This window comes from Eriocheir sinensis, chromosome 2, assembly GCF_024679095.1.
Source record: "Eriocheir sinensis breed Jianghai 21 chromosome 2, ASM2467909v1, whole genome shotgun sequence".
In the NCBI taxonomy this organism is placed as follows: domain Eukaryota; kingdom Metazoa; phylum Arthropoda; class Malacostraca; order Decapoda; family Varunidae; genus Eriocheir; species Eriocheir sinensis.
The window spans coordinates 18,248,208-18,270,541 of record NC_066510.1 but is presented as its reverse complement, the minus strand read 5'-3'; the positions used below and the strand labels follow the sequence as shown (position 1 = coordinate 18,270,541).

The 22,334-nt window shown below is 45.2% G+C and overlaps 1 protein-coding gene across 2 annotated transcripts; it reads left to right on the top strand.

Moving 5' to 3' along the window:
- The first annotated feature begins 1,012 nt into the window (after positions 1 to 1,012).
- Positions 1,013 to 20,919, top strand: LOC127000638 (cuticle protein AM1199-like). 2 transcript variants are annotated; one of them, XM_050864584.1, is made up of 3 exons: positions 1,013 to 1,090; positions 18,668 to 18,885; positions 20,311 to 20,919. In XM_050864584.1, exons 1-3 carry the CDS (start codon positions 1,064 to 1,066, stop codon positions 20,501 to 20,503), a joined length of 438 nt encoding a protein of 145 aa, XP_050720541.1. In that variant the 5' UTR covers positions 1,013 to 1,063; the 3' UTR covers positions 20,504 to 20,919. The 2 variants fall into 2 exon arrangements, with proteins under 2 accessions (XP_050720541.1, XP_050720550.1); XM_050864593.1 differs by lacking the exon at positions 1,013 to 1,090 and adding an exon at positions 17,695 to 17,817.
- The last annotated feature ends 1,415 nt before the right edge of the window (positions 20,920 to 22,334 follow it).

The window sequence follows — 22,334 nt, the reverse complement described above, 5'->3', positions numbered from 1 at the left end:
GTCTGTCTGTCTCGGTGTATCTATGTCTGTAGTATAATTTTTGTCTTGTTGTTGTTGTTGTTGTTGTTGTCGTTGTTGTTGCTGCTCTTCTCCTATTTTTTCTTCATCTTCTTCTTCTTCTTCTTTTCTTCTTCTTCTTCTTCTTCTTCTTCTGCATCTTTTTTCTTTTTTTCTCTCCTTTCTCTTCTTCTTTCTCTTCCTTTTCGTCTTTTTGTTTTGCTCATTTTTTTATTTGCTTTTTACCTTCTTGTCCTTTATTCTTTTCATCTGCTTCTTTTCTTCTGTTTCTCGTTCTTATTGTTTTCCTGCTCTAGTTTTTGTTCTTGTTCTTCTTCCTGTTCTTCTCCTTCCTTTTCCTCTTCATTCGTATCATCATTAATTTAGTCTCTTCCCACAATCTTACACTCTCCCTCCCCCAACCCTTCCCCTTCTTTCATCATTAGCTCTAGCCACACCCCCTCGCTCCCTTCCCATGTCATCCATTACCCCCCCCCCGCACACACCTTCTTCACCCTGTCCTCTCTGTGGTGCCCCGCGGGCCGCGACACCACTCGCTCCGCTAGCTGCAGTCATCATCATCCCCAGCAATATTTTCCGATGACGACAGCGGTATCGACCGCTAAAGCACAACACGGACTCCGAAATATATACATACGAAACCACAGGGTGTTCACATATGCCCCGCTTGCCAACACACGCCTGTCCCCAAACGCACTGTTTACTTACCAACCTATACACCATAAACGCACCCGCTTATCTCTCTAAGCCAAAACACGATCAACAGCGGAACAAAATGTTATGTAAACAAAGCTGCGTCACCGCGTGACAGCTACACTAAGGATTAAAATCGAGTGTGAGCCAATCTTATAAAACATGTCGGTTAGGTAGATTATTGTATGAGCTTGATATGAGTTTGATGTAAGACTCACATGCCTGACGTGTTACCCTCGTGATGTCTGTATGTATGTCATGCCTATATAAGAAGCATTTATTCAGGCTAGACCTCAGATCAGCCAGCACTCTGTTCGCTTGCTCTACACCCAGTTGTCCTTCCCTAGACAACATGGACAGAACATTCATCTTTGCTACTGTGAGTATGGAGTGAAGAGTTACCGTAGAGGAAAGCGTATCTAATATATCTATTGTGTTCTATTATATTATTTTTATTTAGGCTTATATTTCTGTGATACTTTATTGTGTGAGTTTCTACTCAGTATTATACCAGTATTAACGTCAGTAACCAGTAGTGAAAGAAAACCTGAAGACTCATTGAGTCTCGTAAGCCAGTCGCTGGTTTTAACAATATTTTTATCCTTTGTAATATTAAGTAGTAGTAAGGTAGAATTAAATACATATAAGAAAGGTGACACCGTTTCATTACCCCATTTACGAACTCCTTTAAATACTCCTAAGGGTACCAGAATTTTAAGTCAAGTGTCACTAGTACAAACAGTGTGTCGTCTCCCCTTTGTGCCCGGACTGCGGGTTACAACATCTCATCCATCTCTCCGCTCCCTCCTCTCTCGTCCCCTTCAGCCCATCGTTACCAGATTATCATACTCTGAACATCGTATTTCCCGGTGTGTGGTTCATAACAATTGCAATAAGACATCAGTAATTAACGATCTGAAAACGTACTATAAATGCGTATCGTTAATGGTGTGGGTGAAGTGGTTGTTGGTATGAAATCGACAGAAACAATACGCTGGGTTCGACAATCTGCTACGTCGCCTCAGCCTCTTTCCCGCGTTGCCAAATAATCGTATTAACTACAAATCGTATATATCATTTTTATGCCTCAAACTCTCGTACCTACACAAGAACCGTGAGAAAATCAAAGTTAGTGCTAAAACTGTTGAATATTGATGTTTTTCGTTCTTTGTTGTTATAGTTATCGGTCAGCAACTACGAAAATGAAATGCGATGAGTACGATAATTGGGTAACGCTACCTCTTTCCCCTCTCCTTCCCCGGGGCAGGTGACGTCAATGCGGGAAGTCCAAGATGACCACAAGTGGGAATCGTTTTTTAACCCCCTCCCGGACACTCCTGAGCATCGTAAACATCTTAGCATCGTAAACATTATTGCATCGCACGTACGAATCACTTTGGAAGGAGGGGGAAAATACACATCGTCGACTTCCTGGTTGGTTCGGTAGTTCTTTACTTTCTTTTATTATTGTCCTTTTCGGTTTTCTTGATTTTTTTTCGTTTGTTGGATGTTTTTCGGATTTCTTTCCATGGTTTCCTTTTTTCATCGATCCATTTTTACTTTCTTTTTCGTTTCCATTTTCTTTCATTTATTCTTCCTTTGTGCATTTTTTTTATAATCTCGGTGTGTTTGTTTGTTAGTTTATGATTGCCAATGTCTGTCTATTTTGTCTGTTTGTCTGTCTGTCTATCTGTCTGTCTGTGTCTGTCTGCCTTTATGTCTCTCTTGCATAATAAAAGCATAGTCAAGCCGCGTGGACAAAACATAAACAGTTCCTTCTCTTTTTATCGGCGTCGCAGACGCCGATCAACAGATTGTCCATCTTGTTGTTCTCTTCAAGTTGTTTTCCTGGCTTACCCATGCATTGTAGACACGACATTGTATAATAACATTTGTAAGCCCTGATGAACGCTACAACATGGCATTATAAACAAAGTCAGCTTTTTTTTTTTTTTTTACGTCTTGGCCTGTGGCGCCGGTAGGCCTTCATAGTAGGGCCTGATGGTCGGCCCCAGCCCGTTGTGGCGCAGGCAAGTGTCTATACTGGCGCCATCTTTACTTTTCAGCATTTTCCATTTTAGACCCCTAGGTGCATAATATAAATTGTTGGGGGGGTGTTGGAGGGTCATGCGACGCCGATCTAGCACATTTTTTGTGCTATTAACACTTATTTAAACTATTCAACCTCCTCCTCGACCTCCTCTTCTCTACGACCTACTCTCCTCCTCTACCTCCTCTCTCTCTGCCTTCCTCTCCTCCTCCACCTCCTCTCCCCCTTGCCTCCTCTCCCCCTCGACCTCCTCTCCTCATCCACCTCATCTCCTCCTTCACCTCATCTCCTCCACCTTCTCTCCTCGACTTCCACTCCTCCACCCCTCTCCTTCTTGCCCTCCTCTCCTCCTCGACCTCCGCGCCTTTCTGCGTCATGGTTTCCTCATCTCATTACTAATTCTTTACATCAGTTAACTTTTTTTTTCATTCCTCTCATGTTTCCTTCTTTTATGTAGCTACCAAGTGGGTTTTCCGGGTAGTAACCAGACATAAACTTGCCTTCTCCATCTCATTTTCCTCCTCTGTTTCCTTCTCCCTCATCTCCTCCCCCTTTTTCTCTTTTCTTCCTTCTCCTTTTCCTCCATCCACCTTTTCCTCTTTCTTAACCTCACCCTCCTTCATTCCTGTCTAAGAAATATCACCATTACGTCCAATTATCCTCTTCTTCCTGAATCTTACGTTATATCTTCTCACTCTTCTTTCTTACCTACACCTGGTCAACTACTCCTCTTCCCATTCTTTGTCTCATACACCCTAATCGTAGTAGCCCTCCTACCGCATCTACTCCGCATACACTTCCATACCTTCTTAATGCATTATAACGCATCTCGTTATCTCTTTCATCCCTTCCTCCTTCTTCTCCACTTTCTTCACTCATATCCCTTCTACAGTGCTCCCTAGTCCCGGCATCCATGTCTATCCTCCTCTCTCTGTTCCTCCCATTCTTTTTCTCATTAAGACCTTGCCCAACTACCTCTTCCTCTCTTTTTTTCCTTTCCTCTTTCTCCTCTTTCTCCTCTTTCCATCCACTCTTTATTGCAGCGTCGTCCTACCATCCTATTCACTTGCTCTTCTTCTCCCATCATCCCCTCCCCTTTATATATTCACCACAAACAACCACAACCCAACCCAAATAACTCTCCCCACCTGTTTCTTCCCTCCTCCTTCTCCTCTTTCTCCTCCTTTTGTCATATATCAATCCTCACACTAATGCACCATCGTCCTGGAATTCTAACGCAACCAACAAAACTCAGCTCTCCCGACCTCCTTCCCCTCCTCTTCCTCCTTCTCCTCCTCCTGCACACTCCCCACGGGCGAAGACGAGCCTCCAAAGGTGTGTCGGGGAGTCCAGCCTCTTGCGTAGGGCGGACAGGTTCTCCCGAAGCAGGATGTTCTTTAAGTATTGAGTGTTTGCCTTACTTGATGTGTGTATGTGTGTGTGTGTGTGTGTGTGTGTGTGTGTGTGTGTGTGTCGGGGGGTGGGGGGCTGGAGGCTGTGGACAAAAAGTGGATTTCTCCTTGATTAACCTCCGCTTCTCTATTACGCGCATGTTGTTACTCATTTACATAAACAAATGAAGTAAAGAGTCATGGAACAACAAAAAACAGAGCAAAATTAATTACAACATTCCAACAAAAAAACATTCAAACGGCTGCAGGAGTAAGGACAACCTCTCAATATCTATCCTTTCATTAACATTCATACGGTATACTTTTTCCATATCCTGAGCTAAAGAAAAAAAACGGTAAACGATGAAAAAAAAAACCCTGCTAATAATAATAATAAAAAAATATCGTACCTGAAGAAGGGAAAAGAAAAATGAGCAGTAATAATAATATATACTTCATCTATCTCGGTAACATCATTCTCGTTTCTCTGCTTCCTTTATCTTTTGTAATATATAATTATGAGATTGTGAAAGGATTGATCATTATATTTCGGTATGTAAATTATGCAAGGAAAGAAAAATAAAACGAGATGTGAAAGAATAAAAGGCGGAGGAGGAGGAGGAGGAGGAGGAGGAGGAGGACGAGGAGGAGGGGGAAGAGGAGGTAGAGGAGGAGGAGGAGGAGGAGGAGGAGGAGGAGGAGATGAGGTAAGATAGAAAAAGAAGAAAATGTGTCAGGGATGAATGGAGGAAAAGGCAAATGTAAAAAAATGAAATAATGATATAGAGGAAGAGAAAAATATGAGAGCAAGAGAGAGAGAGAGAGAGAGAGAGAGAGAGAGAGAGAGAGAGAGAGAGAGAGAAAATGAGAAAGAGAAAGAGAGAGAGATCGTCCCTGGTGATTCATTATAATTATGTGGTTAGGTCAAGCATTAATGGAAACGCGATGACGAGGCGAAGGGTGAGAAAGTATGTGACGAGGACGGACGTGAGATAAGAAAAAGATGAGAGATAGGAGGGAGAGAGGGAGTGGTGGAGGGGAGGCTGGGAATGGGGGAGGGTAGCATAGGATTAATGAGGTCAGAGAGAATGGTCAGTAATGAGAGAGAGAGAGAGAGAGAGAGAGAGAGAGAGAGAGAGAGAGAGAGAGAGAGAGAGAGAGAGAGAGAGAGAGAGAGAGAGAGAGAGAGAGAGAGAGAGAGAGAGAGAGAGAGAGAGAGAGAGAGAGAGAGAGAGAGAGAGAGAGAGAGAGAGAGAGAGAGAGAGAGAGAGAGAGAGAGAGAGAGAGAGAGAGAGAGAGAGAGAGAGAGAGAGAGAGAGAGAGAGAGAGAGAGAGAGAGAGAGAGAGAGAGAGAGAGAGAGAGAGAGAGAGAGAGAGAGAGAGAGAGAGAGAGAGTGTGTGTGTGGATTGGCGGGCCGAAAGATAGTACTAAAAAGAAAATGCAAAAAGCGGTCAGGGCAATTAGGGGTGTCCTCGGTAATTGCACGAGGCTTTAATGATGCTTCCCACTTCGTCGGCAAATTTAATTACGATAAGAGTCAAGTCACGCGCCGAGACTAAAGCATCTGGTGCCCACGACGCCGCCGCCACCACCACGACTATCAGCACGACCACCACCACCACCACCACTACCACTACCACCAACAACAACAATAATCCTGACAACACTGCATCACCACCACTATCAGCAGCACCACAACCACAACCACCACCACCAACAACAACACTCATAACAACACTATCATCACCACTAACATCACATCCTTCCACCACCACCATCACCACATCCACATCCACCATTATCACCACAACTACCACCACCACCAACAACAACAACACTCATTTGCATCGTCATTCATACACCACCACCACCACTACCCTCTCACCACCACCAGCAGCAACAGCGACAACAACAACACTCTCTATGGACGCATGTGTGGAGGTAAGGCTGAGGGCCATGCGGGAAGGAAGAGGAGGAGAGAAGAGGAGAGGAGACGAGAAAGAGAGAGAGGGAGGAAAGGACGAGCAGGAAGGGACGTGGAGGAGAAACGGGTAACGATGAGGACGCAAACACAAATTGGTCATGAATTATTTACCTCACCTGGAATACGCGGAACTCCATTAGCCTGGGATGCGGAAGGCCTGATAAAGGGACGGAGGAGGGAAGGTAAGGGAAGAGTGGACGGAGGGAGAAGCAAAACAGTAAGAGGGAAAGAGAAAGAGGGAGAGGGGGATGGATGCATGAAGAGAGGAGGAGGAAGAGAGGTGGAAGGATGGATGGCAGAATGAATAAAAGATGAAGGTGAGAAAGGTTATATGAAAGAAGGGAAATGGAAGAGAATTGATGGTAAGTGAGATGAAAAGGAGAGGACGGAGAGAGAGTAAAGATGGAAAGGAGGAGGAGAATTGGAAGAACGGATGGTAGAAGGGGAAAAGAAGAGGGGAGAGAGGCAAGAAGAGAGAAAGGCGAGAGAGGGAAGGACGGATGATAGGAAGGTAGAAAAGGAGGAAGAGAGAGAAGCAAGGAGGAGGGAGAGAAGTGGAAAAAAGGGAGAAAATGAGAGAAAGTGGACGGGAGGCACAAAGAAAGAAGAGGGAAAGAGGGAGAGGGAGAAAAGAAGAGGAAGAGAAGGAAGAAGAGAGAGAAGGGCAGGAAGAGCAAAAAACAGGAGGGAGGAAAGAATTGAGAGAGGAACAGGGAGAGAAAAGTAGACAGAAGGGAGGGAAAAAGGGAGAGAGGGAGGGAAGAAGAACAGGAGAAAACGAAGAGGCCAATAACAAGGAAGAGAGGAACAAGGAGGGAAGCAAGACAGGAGGGAAGAAAGAATGGGAAGAGGGAGAGGAGGGAAGGAGGATACACCAACGAGAGTGAACGCAGAAGGAGATGACAGCATAACCCCGACACCCGGACTCCTCAGGTAAAATGTCACCTGGAGTCCTTGATTTGACCTCATCCCTGCGTCCTTTCCTCCCTCCACCCACCTCACGTACACTCCCTCCCTCCCTTCTCCTCCTCATCACCATCCCCCTGCACTCCCTACCTCCCTGCCCCCTCACTCCTCGTCACCCTTCACCTCCATACAGGAAGCACTTGCACACTCCCCTTCCAACTCCTCCTCATCTTCTTATTTGACTTGTGGCTTTGTTTTCTTTTCTTCATGCCTCTTCTCCGTCGTTGTCATTCATTCCTTCTTCTCTACTTTCCTTTTACTTCTCCTTTCTTACACGTTCACTATATCCTTCAGTCCTGTCTCCTGTTTCTTTACCATCTTCTCTCCTCTCCTCGCCCAATATAGCTTTATCTCTATTTTTTTGCTACTATTTTTCTTCTTCTCATCTCCTCTTCCTCGTACTACTGCTATTACTACTACTACGCCTTCTCTTCCTCATCCTCCTTCTCCCCCATCCTTTTCTCTCTCTCCCCTTTTTCCAGTTCCCACGCCTCATCTCTAACCTTGGGCAATATGCAGCGATCTCACCCTGTCTTGCACCCCTCTCAGCTGTTCGACCGCATCTTCCTTCTCTCTCTCTCTCTCTCTCTCTCTCTCTCTCTCTCTCATCGAACCCTTTCCAATCTTCTTTTTTCGTCCCCTATCATGTTCGCTCATCTTCGCTCTCCCTCCATCATCATCTTCCTCCTTCCTACCTCAATTTTCCTGCTCTTCCCTCCCTCATTTATGGTGCTCTTCTTCTTCCCTTGCTCCTCTCCTCTCGCCCTTCTCATCAATTATTTATTCTTCCCTCTCCTTCCTACGTCCTTCACTCACGCCCTTTCCCCTTTCTACCTTCTTTTTTTTTTGGTCGGTTGGTCCTGCGCAATCCGATCATTCTATTCTTTACCCAACTCATTTATGTCCCTTTTTTTCATTATTTACTCCTTCTCATTTCTACTTTGGTCACTCGTTATTCTCCTTGACGTTTTCTTCATCTATTTTTGTTTTTCATTCCTTCTTCCCTTTCCTTTGTCTTATTTTTCTAACACTATCTGTCTTCAGTTTTCTATATTCTCTTATTTTATTTGTTTTATCTGCTTTGACCGATACCTATAATCTTTACCTTTGAATTTTCTCGCCCTCCTATTTCAAAGCTTCATATTAATTTTCTGTCCCATAGGAAGAGAAAAACAAGAAACAAGAGTGAAAATACAAGGAGAGGAATGGTAGATGAAGAGGAAGAGGAGAGAGAAGAGGGAGGACACAAGGAGAGGAATGGAAGAGGAAGAGGAAGAAAGAGACGAAACGTAATAAAGGAGAGGAATGGAAGAGGAAACAAAAAGGAGAAATGAAGAGATGAAAGCAAAGGAGAAGAAGGGAAGAAGGGAGAGGAAAGGAAGGGGAGATGGGGCATAAATTAAGGTATAATAAAGGGGAACTAGTGACCTCTCTCTTCATTACCTTCGTCAGTGTCCCATTTTGTTACTAATTCTTGACTTTTACTTCAACTAACCATTAATTTCCTTACCATTTTTTTCATCTATTGTTTTTTTCTCTATTCCAACTCCCGACTCCTTTTCTTTTTTACTTTCCCTAAATTCCTAGACATTCTTCGTTATCCTCCTGTTCAGTGTCTATACAATCTTCCTTAATCCTTCCTTTTCAGTTGCCACTTTAACTTACTAACTCAAGCCAAACACTTGTCATTATTTTTTTTGTTATTTATCGTTATGTCTTCTTCTCTTCGTCCCTCACTAACCCCTTCCTTTCTATTTTTTTTCTTATATCCTCTATTTTTTGTGTTATAACTCTCTGTCATCCACTGTCCTTTCCTTCTAACATCCATCTTCCTTCTTTTCTTTACCGCCCTTTTTTTCATTCTCTCCATTTATTTTTGTGTCAGCCCTTCATTTTGTCTTTTATTCCTCCCTTCTAATCTATTGTTCTTATTTCCTCTAATTTTTGTGTTATCCCTCTCTGTCATCCACTGTCCTTTCCTTCTAACATCCTTCTTCCTTCTTTTCTTTATTGCCCTTTTTTTCATTCTCTCAACTTATTTTTTTGTAAGCCCTTCCTTTTGTCTTTTATCCCTCCCTTCTAACCTCCCTCTCCCACTCTTTATTGTCTTTTTTTCCTCCTTTTCACTTTGTTTCTTCCTTCCCTGTAGTCTTCTTTTCCTTCATTTACCCTTAACCTCCTTTCTCTACTCATTCACTTTGGCTCAACCCTTCTTCTTTTCTCTTCCTTCTTTTCCCCCACTGTATACTTCCTTATTTTCATTTCCCTTACTTCCAATTCTTCGCCTTTGTTCCCTCCCTCCTTCTCCTCTTTCCCTTATTTTTATCCCCACTTTCCCTCTTCCATTTCTTCATTCGTCCTCCCTCACCCTTCTGCTCCTCCTCGCCACAGAACAGAAGGGTTGGCACGTCGCTGTGTTTCCAATTCAGGGGCAACACGTGACACAACCACCTGCCAGACTTTTATTGAGCCGTCACGCCGCGCCACCGTTGACATGACCCACGCGCTCCCACGCCCCTCCCGCGCCCTGGCTTGGCACTCGGCGTGACTCTGTGTCCTCGTCCATCTCCTAATAGGGGCGTGTCCTTAGCGTAGAGGACAAGATGGGGAGGAGAGGTGACTGGAGAAAGTTGTGAGGATGAATCGTCCCTGAGAGGCTGACGGGTATAGAGGGGTTGATATGGAAATGAGGTGAGGAGGAAAAAGATGAGATGAGAGAGGTGAGGAGAGTGAAGAGGAGGGAAGGGTGGCGAGGAAAGGATTGGAAAGGAGAGGAATAGAGATGGCAAGAAAAGGAGAAGACAAGAAAAGTTAAAAGAATTATGGAAGGAGGGAAGATAGAAGAAGAAGAGAGGAAGGAGGAGAAAATTGGGCGACGAAAATTAAGGATATGAGAAAATAAGGTAGAGGAAAGTAAAGCAGGGAAATAAGACAAAAGGAAAGGATAGGAAAGGAGAGGAATGGAGATGGCAAGAAAAGGATTAGAAAAAAGATTATGGAAGGAGGGAAGATAGAAGGAAAGAAAGGAGGAAGAAGAAAAAAATAGGGGACGAAAATTAAGAATGTGAGAAAATAACTTAAAGAAAACAAGAGAAAATAAAACGAAAGGAGGAGTGAGGAGGAGGAGGAGGAGGAGGAGAACGGGGAAGAGCAGGAGCCGTAAGTGTTGAGCAAAGATGAAAGGCATAGATAGTGAGAGCGAGAGAGAGAACAATGGATTATCACGACTGTCCAGCATCTACGTGTGGCCCAAAGAAGGCAAACAAAAGGCGCATAAATAATAGCACGCCTGTCATCCCCGCGGTGGACACTCAGTAAGCGGCGAGAAAAACGAGAGAAATGAGTGAACATAGACGCGTGAACAGCAGTAGTTAAGCTTTCAGTGTTAAATAATGTGCAAGAAGAAGAAAATTAAAAGGTTCACGACAGGCACGCACATACAAACACAGGCACAAACACAGAAAATAAAAATCGTGTTATAAACGTTAGAATATTCACTGATACGAACTGGAGAATAGCAAAACCACACACATTTCCATAACTTTTTGTTCTCAATAAGCAGCGAGAAAAAACAAGAGAAGTGAGTGAACATATACGCATGAACAGCAGTAGTTAAGCTTTCAGTGTTACATAATGTGCAAGAAGAAAATTAAAAGGTTCATGACAGGCACGCATATACAAACACACGCACTAAGACAGAAAATAAAAATCGTATTACAAACTTTAGAATATTCACTGATACGAACTGAAGAACAGCAAAACCACACACATTTCCATAACCTTCTATAGACTGAATCATAATATAGACCAAAGACCCACAAGAGCACAAACAACCACGAATATACTGAGTAGACTTAACCCAACAGCTACCAAACACACAAATCCTCTTAGAAAGGGCATCAGATTCCCTTGCAACACGGCCTGAATAACAAACACATCCACCCCTGTACACTCCCTAAGAATGGCGGGGCAAAGAATCAAACACTACAGGAGCACAGAGCGAGGGTAAGGGTCACGCCGCAGCCCCTATGAACATAAGACCTCTCACCACTACACATGTTACGTCCGCTCATACCCGAGTGATACAAGGGACCGGAAAATGAATAAAGAACAGTTGGAGAAGAAGAACTGCTGCGTGAGATTAGTTGACACGCCGCAGCCACGATGGACATGAATACTCTTGATACAATGATACTACACACGCGTTACATCCTCTCTGTACAAGACCGGAGTAATACCAGTGACAAGGGAAATAAATGGAGGTTAGAAGAAGAATGGAGTGAAAATATACGTCACGCCGCAGCCACGATGAACATGAATACTCTTGATACTACACACGCGTTACATTCTCTCCGTACAAGAACTGAGTAATACCAGGGAAATAAATAAAGAGTGGTTAGGAGAGGAACGGAGTGAAAATATATGTCACGCCGGAGTCACGATGTTCAGTCACGTAGGAGTCACGATGTTCAGTCACGTAGGAGTCACGATGTTCAGTCACGTAGGAGTCACGATGTTCAGTCACGCCGGAGTCACGATGTTCAGTCACGCCGGAGTCACGATGTTCAGTCACGAGGGAGACACGATGTTCAGGAGTCGTCGAATGTCAGTCACGTAGGGAGTCACGATGTTCAGTCACGCCGGAGTCACGATGTTCAGTCACGTAGAAGTCACGATGTTCAGTCACGCCGGAGTCACGATGTTCAGTCACGTAGGAGTCACGATGTTCAGTCACGCCGGAGTCACGATGTTCAGTCACGCAGGAGTCACGATGTTCAGTCACGCAGGAGTCACGATGTTCAGTCACGCAGGAGTCACGATGTTCAGTCACGCAGGAGTCACGATGTTCAGTCACGCAGGAGTCACGATGTTCAGTCACGCCGGAGTCGCGATGTTCAGTCACGCAGGAGTCACGATGTACATAAATCCTCTGAACACTTTACACGTTACATTCTCTCCAAACAAGAACTTGGTAATACCAGTGACAAGGAGTCGTAAGAAGTTTGGAGCGAGAATACATGTCACACCGCAGCCACGATGGACATAAAACATTCTTAACACTAAAACACAAGTAACATCGTCTCCGTGCAGGGCCTGAGTAATAACAGTGAGTAGGAATACATCTTAAGAGCGGTTAGAGGAGGCACACGGTTGAGCAAGAGCACGAGTCATCCATGAGACAGGAAAAGCATAAATTCCAGCACTACACGACATATATCCTTTCTTACAAGACCTGAGGAGCGCCAGTGATTAGGTAAAAGTGGATAAGGCGAGGAGTAAGAGGAATGAGTTGAGCAAGAGTGAGAGTTGTACAGCAGCATTAGAAGACATCAATCCTCTGCCTTACAGCGATACATCTCCCCCAGCGCGACCCTTGGGTGACCCTGGACGCCACAGATTCCACCTCGCTTAACGGGACGCCCGGAAAAGGTTTAAGTCGATATTCTCAGACACTTAGGATGATATACCTCTCGCATCAACTATTTCCAAAGACCGAAAAGGAGATCAGTCGAGTTCTAGTGAGTGTTTTGGGGGGTTCATGGTACAGAAGAAGGGTCAGACTACCACCAGGGTCATAAAACTACGACTGGACATAGCCAAAACCCCTATGAAAGCCTTGTCAAATAGGTGTGCTTGGACGCCGAAATTATTAAGAATATGACCCTTAATCTGGAGGTTGCTGGAGGACCATGTCTGAGCCCCTCGCGCGTAAAACCCTCGTACACGTGAAAGCTAAAAAAAACATTCTTAGAACCACACAGCATTAGTGGTTATGAACTATACGTTAGGTTTGGTAAGACTAGGAATCGTTCCTTGGGTTGGGTAAGTAGGAAAGGCCTATGAAGTGTGAAAGAGGTGTTACGTCAATATTCAAATGGTTACACCTACATGTATGAGGTGATAATTTCTGAGGCGGTAATTTTAGGAAAGATTAAACAGGCGAGAAAAGCTGTGGTGGAGGTGATGGTAATGGTGGAGGTGATGGTAATGGTGGTGGTGGTGGTGGTGGTGATGGTGAGGCGACTTCTGACATTAAGCGAAAGGATTTAAAGAGACAAGAGGCACATGAAGAAATTGTAAAGGCTGACAGAGCAAATAGAGAGTAGTGAAGAGAGAGAGAGAGAGAGAGAGAGAGAGAGAGAGAAAATGGAAAACATAAGAAATTAGTAACAGGAAAGCACAGCAAAATAGGCACAATAAAAATAATGCAAAGAACGAAAAAAAAAAAGCAAGTTAGCATAACATAACAAGGAGCCAAAAAAAAAAAAAAAAAATTACAAGAACGTGACATATGTAAAAGGAGAAAGTAAAGAATAACAACGTGATGAGACCAAACCAAATAAGAAGAATTAGTGAAAGGGGGCAGGAGAAAAAAAAACAAGAAAAAGAACGGAAAAAATAATTGCAGGAGAGAGAGGAAGAGAAGGGGAAAAAAAGGAAAGGGAAAGAGGAGGGAAAAGGAAGGAAAGAGTGAATGTGAGGCTGTAAGGAGACGTGAGAGGATAGTACGAGGAGGAGGAGGAGGAGGAGGAGGAGGAGGAGATGAGGCAAGACCAGCACCTCCCTTTGTTAAGAGTTTGGCGTGACATGGATGCGCTTCTCTACTTCCTTTCCCTTTTCCTCAATCCAACTCCTAAATTCAACACCATTTAATATTTTCTCTCCACATTTTCGTCCTCTCCCTCTCTCTTCCCACCCCACCTCTCTCTCTCTCGCGACGTGTAGACAAAGAAACTCGATTGTAAAAGAATATGAGAGATGTCGAGTGTTCAATAAGCACCGTAAAACAAAACGCTCACAAGTCACAAGGTCTGTTATTCATGTGTTTCTTGCGTGTAGGGAAAAGTTGTAGGTGAGTGACTCGTGATCTCATCTGTTATAGCACCCCAACCTGTTCTGCTTTCCCGAACCTCATCCATCCTGCCTTCCTTCCTTTCTTCCGATATTCCTTCTTATCTATATTCTCTCCATTCGTCTTTGCTTTCCTCTCTCTCTCTCTCTCTCTCTCTCTCTCTCTCTCTCTCTCTCTCTCTCTCTCTCTCTCTCTCTCTCTCTCTCATTTTTCTTGTCATCGACGTCTACACAAAGAAAACGGTTTGCAAAAGAATAAATGATTTTGAGTGTCCAGTCAGAGGAGTTCAACAAGTCAGCCACGTCACAAGGTCTATTACTCATCCCCAAAACTATCTTTTGGTCATTTAAAGAATTTTGATAACAAGGAAATCAAGATAAATGGTGAACACATGAAGAACCCTAGGCATTCCATTACACCTAGATTCGCTGATGACAGTCTCATTAAGTGAATCTGAGGAAAACTTGTACATAATGATTATTGAAAAGTCCTGGCATGTATTTCAGAAATTAGGGGCCTCATAAAAGACCTGAAGATAAAACATAATCACGCCGAATGACGAACGAAGACGAAAATTTTGGGTATATGGAGAGACGGGGAGCGAGCATCACGGATCAAGGAGCACGCTAATGTTGAAGATATTCTAATGACGATTAGAAGCAAGAAATAAACTTAGGCACGTCATACCATGCGTACAACTGTTAACAATTGGAGAACATGAGAACCAGAGTAATAACCAAGAAATAGAAGCTACGCGTGGCCGCGGTGTTCATCTCCGTCGCATTGGCACTTGAGGCTGTGGTGGGCAAGAACCCATTACCCCGGAACACGGCCAGTGTGACATTCGGGTTACCACAGTTGACCTTCCCCAGGTTTCCCCAGGTATTCATTTAGACTAGCCGGAAAGGCAGGATGAACAGCTGGGTGAGCTGCACACCAATTGCCCAGGCCGGGATTCGAACCCTGGTCCGGATATTTGTGGCTAGGCACACTAACCATTGCACCACGGAGGGTCAGCTATAGCGCATGCCCCAAATTTACTTTACCAATATAAAGAAAAATAAGTGCAGAGATAAAATTTTAACATTAGACAGAAACAGTTGGAGAACCTTGGCTGATGATGATGGTAATGATAAGATGGAGGACGAGGACGAGGACGAGGAGGAGAAAGAAGAGGAGAATTGTTATTATTATTCGTATTATTATTATTATTATTATTATTATTATTATTATTATTATTATTGTCATCATTGTTATTATTACTGTTATTATTATTAGTATTATTAGTATTAGTATTAGTAGTATTGTTATTATTATCATCATTATTATTATCAATACGCACAGCGCTAGCTACACAGAAACTACAGAAGGCGTAGTCCTACCCGCGGCAGCTCCGGGGAGTGGACGAGTTATGCACCAGCTGCTTTGAACAAGGAATTCTATTTAGATCTCTCTATTTCTCCATTTGTTCCATTCACCAAGTAATTTTTTTTCATATTATTGCTGCTGCCGTTATTTGCAATTTTTAGTCTTGAGCCACCCTTACTTTTGTTGTTATTTACAATTCTTTGAGTCTTTAAATTCTTTCTCCTTCGTTTTCTTTATATTTTCCTACAAACAATTTTTCCTCTCAACTATTTCATAATTAAAAAGGAGGCGCACGTTGTTTTGTTTTCTTATTAAAAATCAAAACAGCGTCTCCCTTCGTGCAATATTAATTAACATCTTTTCCGGCGCGATAATATTCTTACAACGCGAAGTCACGTAGTAATTAAAGGCGAGTTAAACGCATATTACCAACCTTTGATTAACCCTAAAGTGCGACGAGGTGAAGAAATACCTAACATTACAAACTCAACACGAACAAAAAGTTTATTTATTTTACCGAAATTTTCTTTATACTTCTCTCTCTCTCTCTCTCTCTCTCTCTCTCTCTCTCTCTCTCTCTCTCTCTCTCTCTCTCTCTCTCTCTCTCTCTCTCTCTCTCTCTCTCTCTCTCTCTCTCTCTCTCTCTCTCTCTCTTTACTTTATAACCTATGGATGACGGAGCAATCTTTGTCTCCTCTCAGGGAAGAGCACGTGTATATTTTTTTCTCTCCTTCTCCTTGAGTTCTTAATTTTTTCTAAGCCTTATAATCCTTTTCCTTATTTTCCTCCTTCTCCGTTCTTTTTATTTTTACCCTCCCCTCCTCCTCCTTCTTCTTCTTCTTCTTCTTCTTCTTCTTCTTTCTTCTTCTTCTTCTTCTATATCTTCTTCTTGTCCTCGTTTTCGTCTTCATCTTTATTATCCTCTTCCCCCGTATCGTCTTTCTTTTCGATTTCATTCTTATTTATTTTCGGTTTTCTTTTCTTCTTGTTTTATTTCTCTTCTTTATTTTTTTTCACTTCGTTTCTTTTCCTTTTATACCTATTCTTCTTTCTCTTTATTTATCCTTATAACTCTTGGGCAAGGAGGAGTCTTATTTTATGTCCCTTTTCTTATCTCTCATCTCTTGTCCTTTCCCTTTCTTCCGTCAACCTTATCAAGGGATCTGTCTGCCTGTCTCTCTCTGTCTGCCTCTCTCTCTCTCTCTGTCTGCCTGTCTCTCTCTCTCTCTCTCTCTCTCTCTCTCTCTCTCTCTCTCTCTCTCTCTCTCTCTCTCTCTCTCTCTCTCTCTCTCTCTCTCTCTCTCTCTCTCTCTCTCTCTCTCTCTCTCTCTCTCTCTCTCTCAGGTCAAACCCCTCGCCCATCACATCTTCGTAACACAAGTTTGCTATCAAGAACACGCACAAAAAACAACACTTTCATCTCCAAATTTAAGAAGACGAACGACCCACACGGGAGGCAAGTGTATTAGTGTCACCAAGAGCCGACACTATACGTCTTTCCTGCCCTCAGCGTCAAGGAAAATGAGCGACATGCCTTGTGGAACTGCAGGTGTAAGGGGAGGAGGATGTGGAGGAGGAAGAGCAGGAGGAGGAGGAGGAGGAAGGAAAGCAGGGAGAGGATGATCTGAAGTGGTTTGGATTTTCATGTGAATCGGTGCGTGTCAGTTGTTTCAGCTCAATACCTGTCAGAGAAGAGTTGTTTGGGAGTATGGAGAGTGCCCGAGGGAGGAGGGAGGGGGCCGTATGAAACGAAAAGGGGGCAGGGTGAAGGGGCGAAGGAGAGGCAGGGAGGAAGAGAGGGAGGCGTGGAGGTGAGCCAGGTTGAGAGGGATGCCACGGCAATTTCGACATAAGTCCTATTTCACATCCCGCTTTCCCTCTCTTTTGAGTCACGTGACCTCCCATCTATCGAGGGTTTCATTAGTGGCCGAGTATCTTAAAGTTCTGATCGCAGGCTAAAATTTTCCAAGTGGCACCGTTACTTCCCCTCCCTGGCACTATCCTGCTCGCGGCGCCCTCATTTCCTCCCCTCGTGGGTGTGGGTTCACGGGGGCCAACACTTGTGACCGTGGGAAAGTCGCCTCCGCGCCTTGATATCAGCGACCCTTACGGTGCTGCGTCGCTTCTTAATTTACGAATGACGCGATGTCTTTGCCTCGCTGGTGTTTGGCTTCCTGCATTTACTATCCCACGGGCAATCCCCTACCTTGAGCCCGCCACCCCCCGCCCACTCCGAAACCTCCCGCCCACTCACTGCGATGAGGACGCCCCTCCCCTCGCCCGACGCTCACACGACCCTTGGCATATCCGGTACGACCCCTTGACCCCAACAGGCGGGAGCGGACACTGAGGAGCCGCACAAAAAGAGCACTGGAAGGCCAGACCATCCCGACCTCGAGTTGGGTATATAAGCTGAACGGCCGCTCTCGTGAGACATCGTCCTCTTCGCTCTCTCGTGCAACGAACACCTCCTCCACCACAGTCATGAAGCTCGTGAGTACACCAGCCTCCACGCCTCCCCCGCCGCCGCCTGCAGCAGATGCTTTGCTTCACATGTTCAGTGCCTCTTTCGTTTGACCGTCAGCTTCCCTGAAAATGGCAGCCGGTGATTGGCTTGGGTCAAGAGCCTCACCTGACCTGAGGCGCATCCAGAACATCAGGAAACAAGAGTCTCAACACTTCATTCAACAATGACTTAAGTTTTGGAGCTCAACTTCGATACAGCTCTTTATGCGCCGATACTCAACACTGTCCGTGGCTCCTCGTCAGTAGGAGTGCATGGCGGGGAGCTTCTCGTTCAACCTGTCATGAAGACAAAGCTTCATGACGCTTGATTGTGAGAAACTAAACGACAGGATGTTTGGTGCCCCGCTGCACACCACCAAACACTGAAATACTGAAGCTAACAGCTCCCGAGGCACACTGAGGGGTTCTACCTGATGACATGTTTTCTGTGACATCAGGATCCCGGATGTCAGCAAGCTGTCAGATCAAGTCTGAGAGTCTGCTCCATTGTCAAGAGTCGTTTCGAGGGCTTTTTATCCTTGGGAGACATCAGTCAACTAACCTGAACCTCACTTTGTAATATCTTCATTTATTTGGTTTAGGATTTGAGGGTTTCAGTTGAGTCGTTTCATCTTTTACTTGCCCCTGTTACAATTTACATCAATCGACGCAATCAAGAAGCGATTAACTTAAAAAAGTTTAGATAATAGGTTCTGTCTCTCTCCCTGGTTAGGGAAATTCAGTTTTATTTATCAACCTCACTTAGAATTAGAAACGTCAGGTGAAGTTCAATCAGGCACGTGACTTTTATATATCTAACTTTGACGTGCCTTTCCAGATCATCCTCTCCTGCCTGGCCGCCCTCGCCGCCGCCGCGCCACAGTTCCAGGAGGAGTTCCGGCCTGACTACCGCCCCATTGCCATCCTGCGCGATGAGCGTGAAGACTACGGAGACGGCAACTTCCGCTACGAGTTCGAAACTGAGAACGGCATCCTGGTGAACGCAGTGGGCGCCCCAGGCTCCAAGGGACAGAGCAACATCCAGGGATTCTACAGGTGGGTCTTGAGCGCTGATGGTACTTTAAAGATTTCTTCAGCTCCTGCACCAACTTTCTTTACTCAAAGCATCCAAAGCCACTCCATAAACCTCACTTAAGTTTTCTTTTCTATTATTTGAAAGATGTCACTACACCATTTCTCAGCAGGGGACCATTCATCCTTGTCTACCACAATTATCTTCCTTCATGGCATGCTATGGGCGACTCCAAAACGTCTACACACACAAAGATTCGTTCCTATTATTTCCTTCGCATCATTGTCGAGTGAAAGGAGGGTTGGTGTCGGTGTCCGCCAGACGGGCCGAGGAACAACACCGTGACCTGCAGACCTGAACTACCTTTCTCCTCTTCCTCCTCCTCTCCCCTCCCCGCCATTCCTCTATCATCATTAGGTGCATCGCGCGCCTGGCACATAGTTTTTGGCTTTCCTCTAAGATAAGGAGCGAGTAAGGGAACGCCGCACACAAACCTGAAGCCTTGTTGTGCGCGGCGTGGGAGAGGGCCAGGCAGGCGTGAGTGGAGGGCCGCGCGTGGGGCCAAACAGGAAATGTGAGACTTTCAGAGTACAACAATTTACTTTCACCCAGGAACATCCCATTTTTTCTACCCTCATCTCATCCACTGCAACCCTTCACCCACCTGACTACTTTTCCATTTCCCTTTGCCTTCCCTTTCCTTTCCGGCCATCCCACCATTCTTCCTCCCTCCCTTCCTCCCTTTCTCCGTCCCTCCTCCCCGCCCCTCCAAATACTTGATCATGGTATCCCGACTTACTGGAGCCCCTTTACTTCCTCTTTCAGCATTACAATTGTGACATCCTTCATAGCCCCCCCCCCCCCCTCACACTCTCTCACTTTCTCTTTAAGTCTCTATTTTTGTCTAATTATTTCTGTCTCTCTGGCAAACTCAGACTAATTATGTATGGTTTTCTTTTAATTCTTATTTCAGTCCTCAACTTCCTTGTTATTTCCGTACTTTCTCACCGTCCGTCCGTCCTCAACAACTGTCAATCATTCTTCTCCCCTTCTTACTTTTCCTTTAACGACAGTCTCCTCAATCACTCCAACTCCTTCTTCCACCACCCCAACCTCACCGTCTCCTCAATCACCCCAACTCCTTCTTCCACCACCCCAACCTCACCGTCTCCTCAATCACCCCAACTCCTTCTTCCACCACCCCAACCTCACCGTCTCCTCAATCACTCCAACTCCTTCTTCCACCACCCCAACCTCACCGTCTCCTCAATCACTCCAACTCCTTCTTCCACCACCCCAACCTCACTGTCTCCTCAATCACTCCAACTCCTTCTTCCACCACCCCAACCTCACTGTCTCCTCAATCACTCCAACTCCTTCTTCCACCACCCCAGCCTCACCATCATCACTCTTGCCAGCATCACCACTGACCGCACCTGTCCCCTTAGGTTCCCCCTGGACGACGGCACCATCGCTGAGGTCAGCTACATCGCCGACGAGCTCGGGTACCAGCCACAGTCCCCCTTGATCCCCACGCCTCACCCACTCCCCGCCCACGCCATCGAGCAGATCCGTTTTGCCGAGGAGCAGCGAGCGGCCGGAGTGACCTGGGACCAGTACGGCTTTAGGTTGACCCGCTAACCGGCACATCTGGGCAGCGCGGCGCGTCACACCTGTACAGTAGCGGCGAGGACAGACAGACACGAGGACAATACACGTAGCGATGGCACTGCGCCCCGTGAACCGTCCCGGATGACGGCGACGGAGGCTACACCCGCAAGGCTTCACCCACGTCACCCACATCACCCACGCCCAACACATCCACCTTGACTCCTTTACTACCCCGCCCCCCACCAAACACAGTACCCGGTTCACACGTGGATCCGTTTTCATAACATGATGTAATGAAAACGAGAAGCTTGTTTTCTTCACTTCGGCGAGGCAAAGAAAACGGAGCCTTGCCACACACACACACACACACACACACACACACACACACACACACGGCATATATTTATTACATGCTGAGCAGATGCAATAAAAGTATTTTCATTATTTTTCCTTGTTTTCTTGTGCGCGGCAACCCTTTTCTATTTTCTTCCTGTTCCTCGACTCCCCGGTGCAGTGGTTAACGTTCCTTACTACGAATTTGCGGGTCCGGGTTAGAATCTTGGCCCGGGCAATCGGCGCGCAACCCACCCAGCTGTTCATCCTTCCTTTCGGGGATGGTCAATAAATGGGTACCTGGGGAAACTTGGGGAAGGTAAACTGTGATAACTCGGATGATGCACTGGCCTGTGTTGGGTTAATGGGTTTTCCCACACCACAGGATTAGAGGGCCAACGGAACGGAGATGAGCACCGCCGCCACGCGCAGATATAGCGTCCCACTTTACCTTTACCTTTACCTCCTCCTTCTCTTCCTCCTCCTCCTCTTCCTTTTCCTCTCCTTCTTACTCGTCCTCATCCTCGACCTCTTCCTCCTCCTCCAACTCATCATCATCTTCCTCCTCCTCCTCTTCCAACTCGTCCTTGTCCTCATTCTCGTCCTCTTTCTTCTTCTCCTCCTCCTCCTCCTCCTCCTCCGTCCCTACACAATCTAACTAACGATGACGACGAAATTCTTAACTTTTTGCTTCTCATCTTCATTCTCTTAGTCTGGAATGACTCATCTCTCTGCAACGCTTGAAGAATGTACTAATCTCTCTCTCTCTCTCTCTCTCTCTCTCTCTCTCTCTCTCTCTCTCTCTCTCTCTCTCTCTCTCTCTCTCTCTCTCTCTCTCTCTCTCTCTCTCTCTCTCTCTCTCTCTCTCTCTCTCTCTCTCTCTCTCTCTCTCTCTCTCTCTCTCTCTCTCATTCACTTTCATAGTCTTCATTACTGTTGTCTTACTGTAGGCCAAGAAATCCGTTTTTTTTGGGGGGGGGGTAATCCCTTAAAACTAATAGATAAATAGCATAAACAATTAACAAGATACAATGGTCTATCAGCACAGCCATCAAAATCACGGTGCATAACGAGGCTGTTGGGTGGAAAAGTGGTTTGACATGGACAAGTTCCCCTACACATGATTGAGGCACATAAATAACCACATGACAGTTTGCCCTTTACATTATGCAAGGCCTGTCCAAGATCTTATTCATGTATATTCATTAATTTTGTAAGGGAAGTTATTAAGGCTTTTTGGTCATTAAGGTCTTTTTGGCCACTCCTATGTACTCTATTCGGGGTCAGTAAGTAGCGGGCTTTTTTTTTTTCATTAGTTTTCTTTTTTATTCACGCCCTTGAACTGTCTCCTTTTCTGTAACAACAACAACAAAAAAGGGCAATTCGAATAATGCAAAAGCTCGGTCTCAGTGTGGAAGGAACAAGAGACAGGAATGCGGGTTGCCGTCATACATAACTTGCTTCTGAACACATTTTCCTTCCACTATTATTAAAGCGAATGTTTATCACGCAGAGACACTGAGGTCGT

Excerpts from the sequence above, each read along its gene's own strand:
- LOC127000638 (XM_050864584.1), top strand. The coding sequence starts at position 1,064 with ATGGACAGAACATTCATCTTTGCTACT. Across the intron at positions 1,091-18,667 it reads GAACATTCATCTTTGCTACT|ATCATCCTCTCCTGCCTGGC; the intron begins GTGAGTATGGAG and ends GTGCCTTTCCAG. Across the intron at positions 18,886-20,310 it reads AACATCCAGGGATTCTACAG|GTTCCCCCTGGACGACGGCA; the intron begins GTGGGTCTTGAG and ends CTGTCCCCTTAG.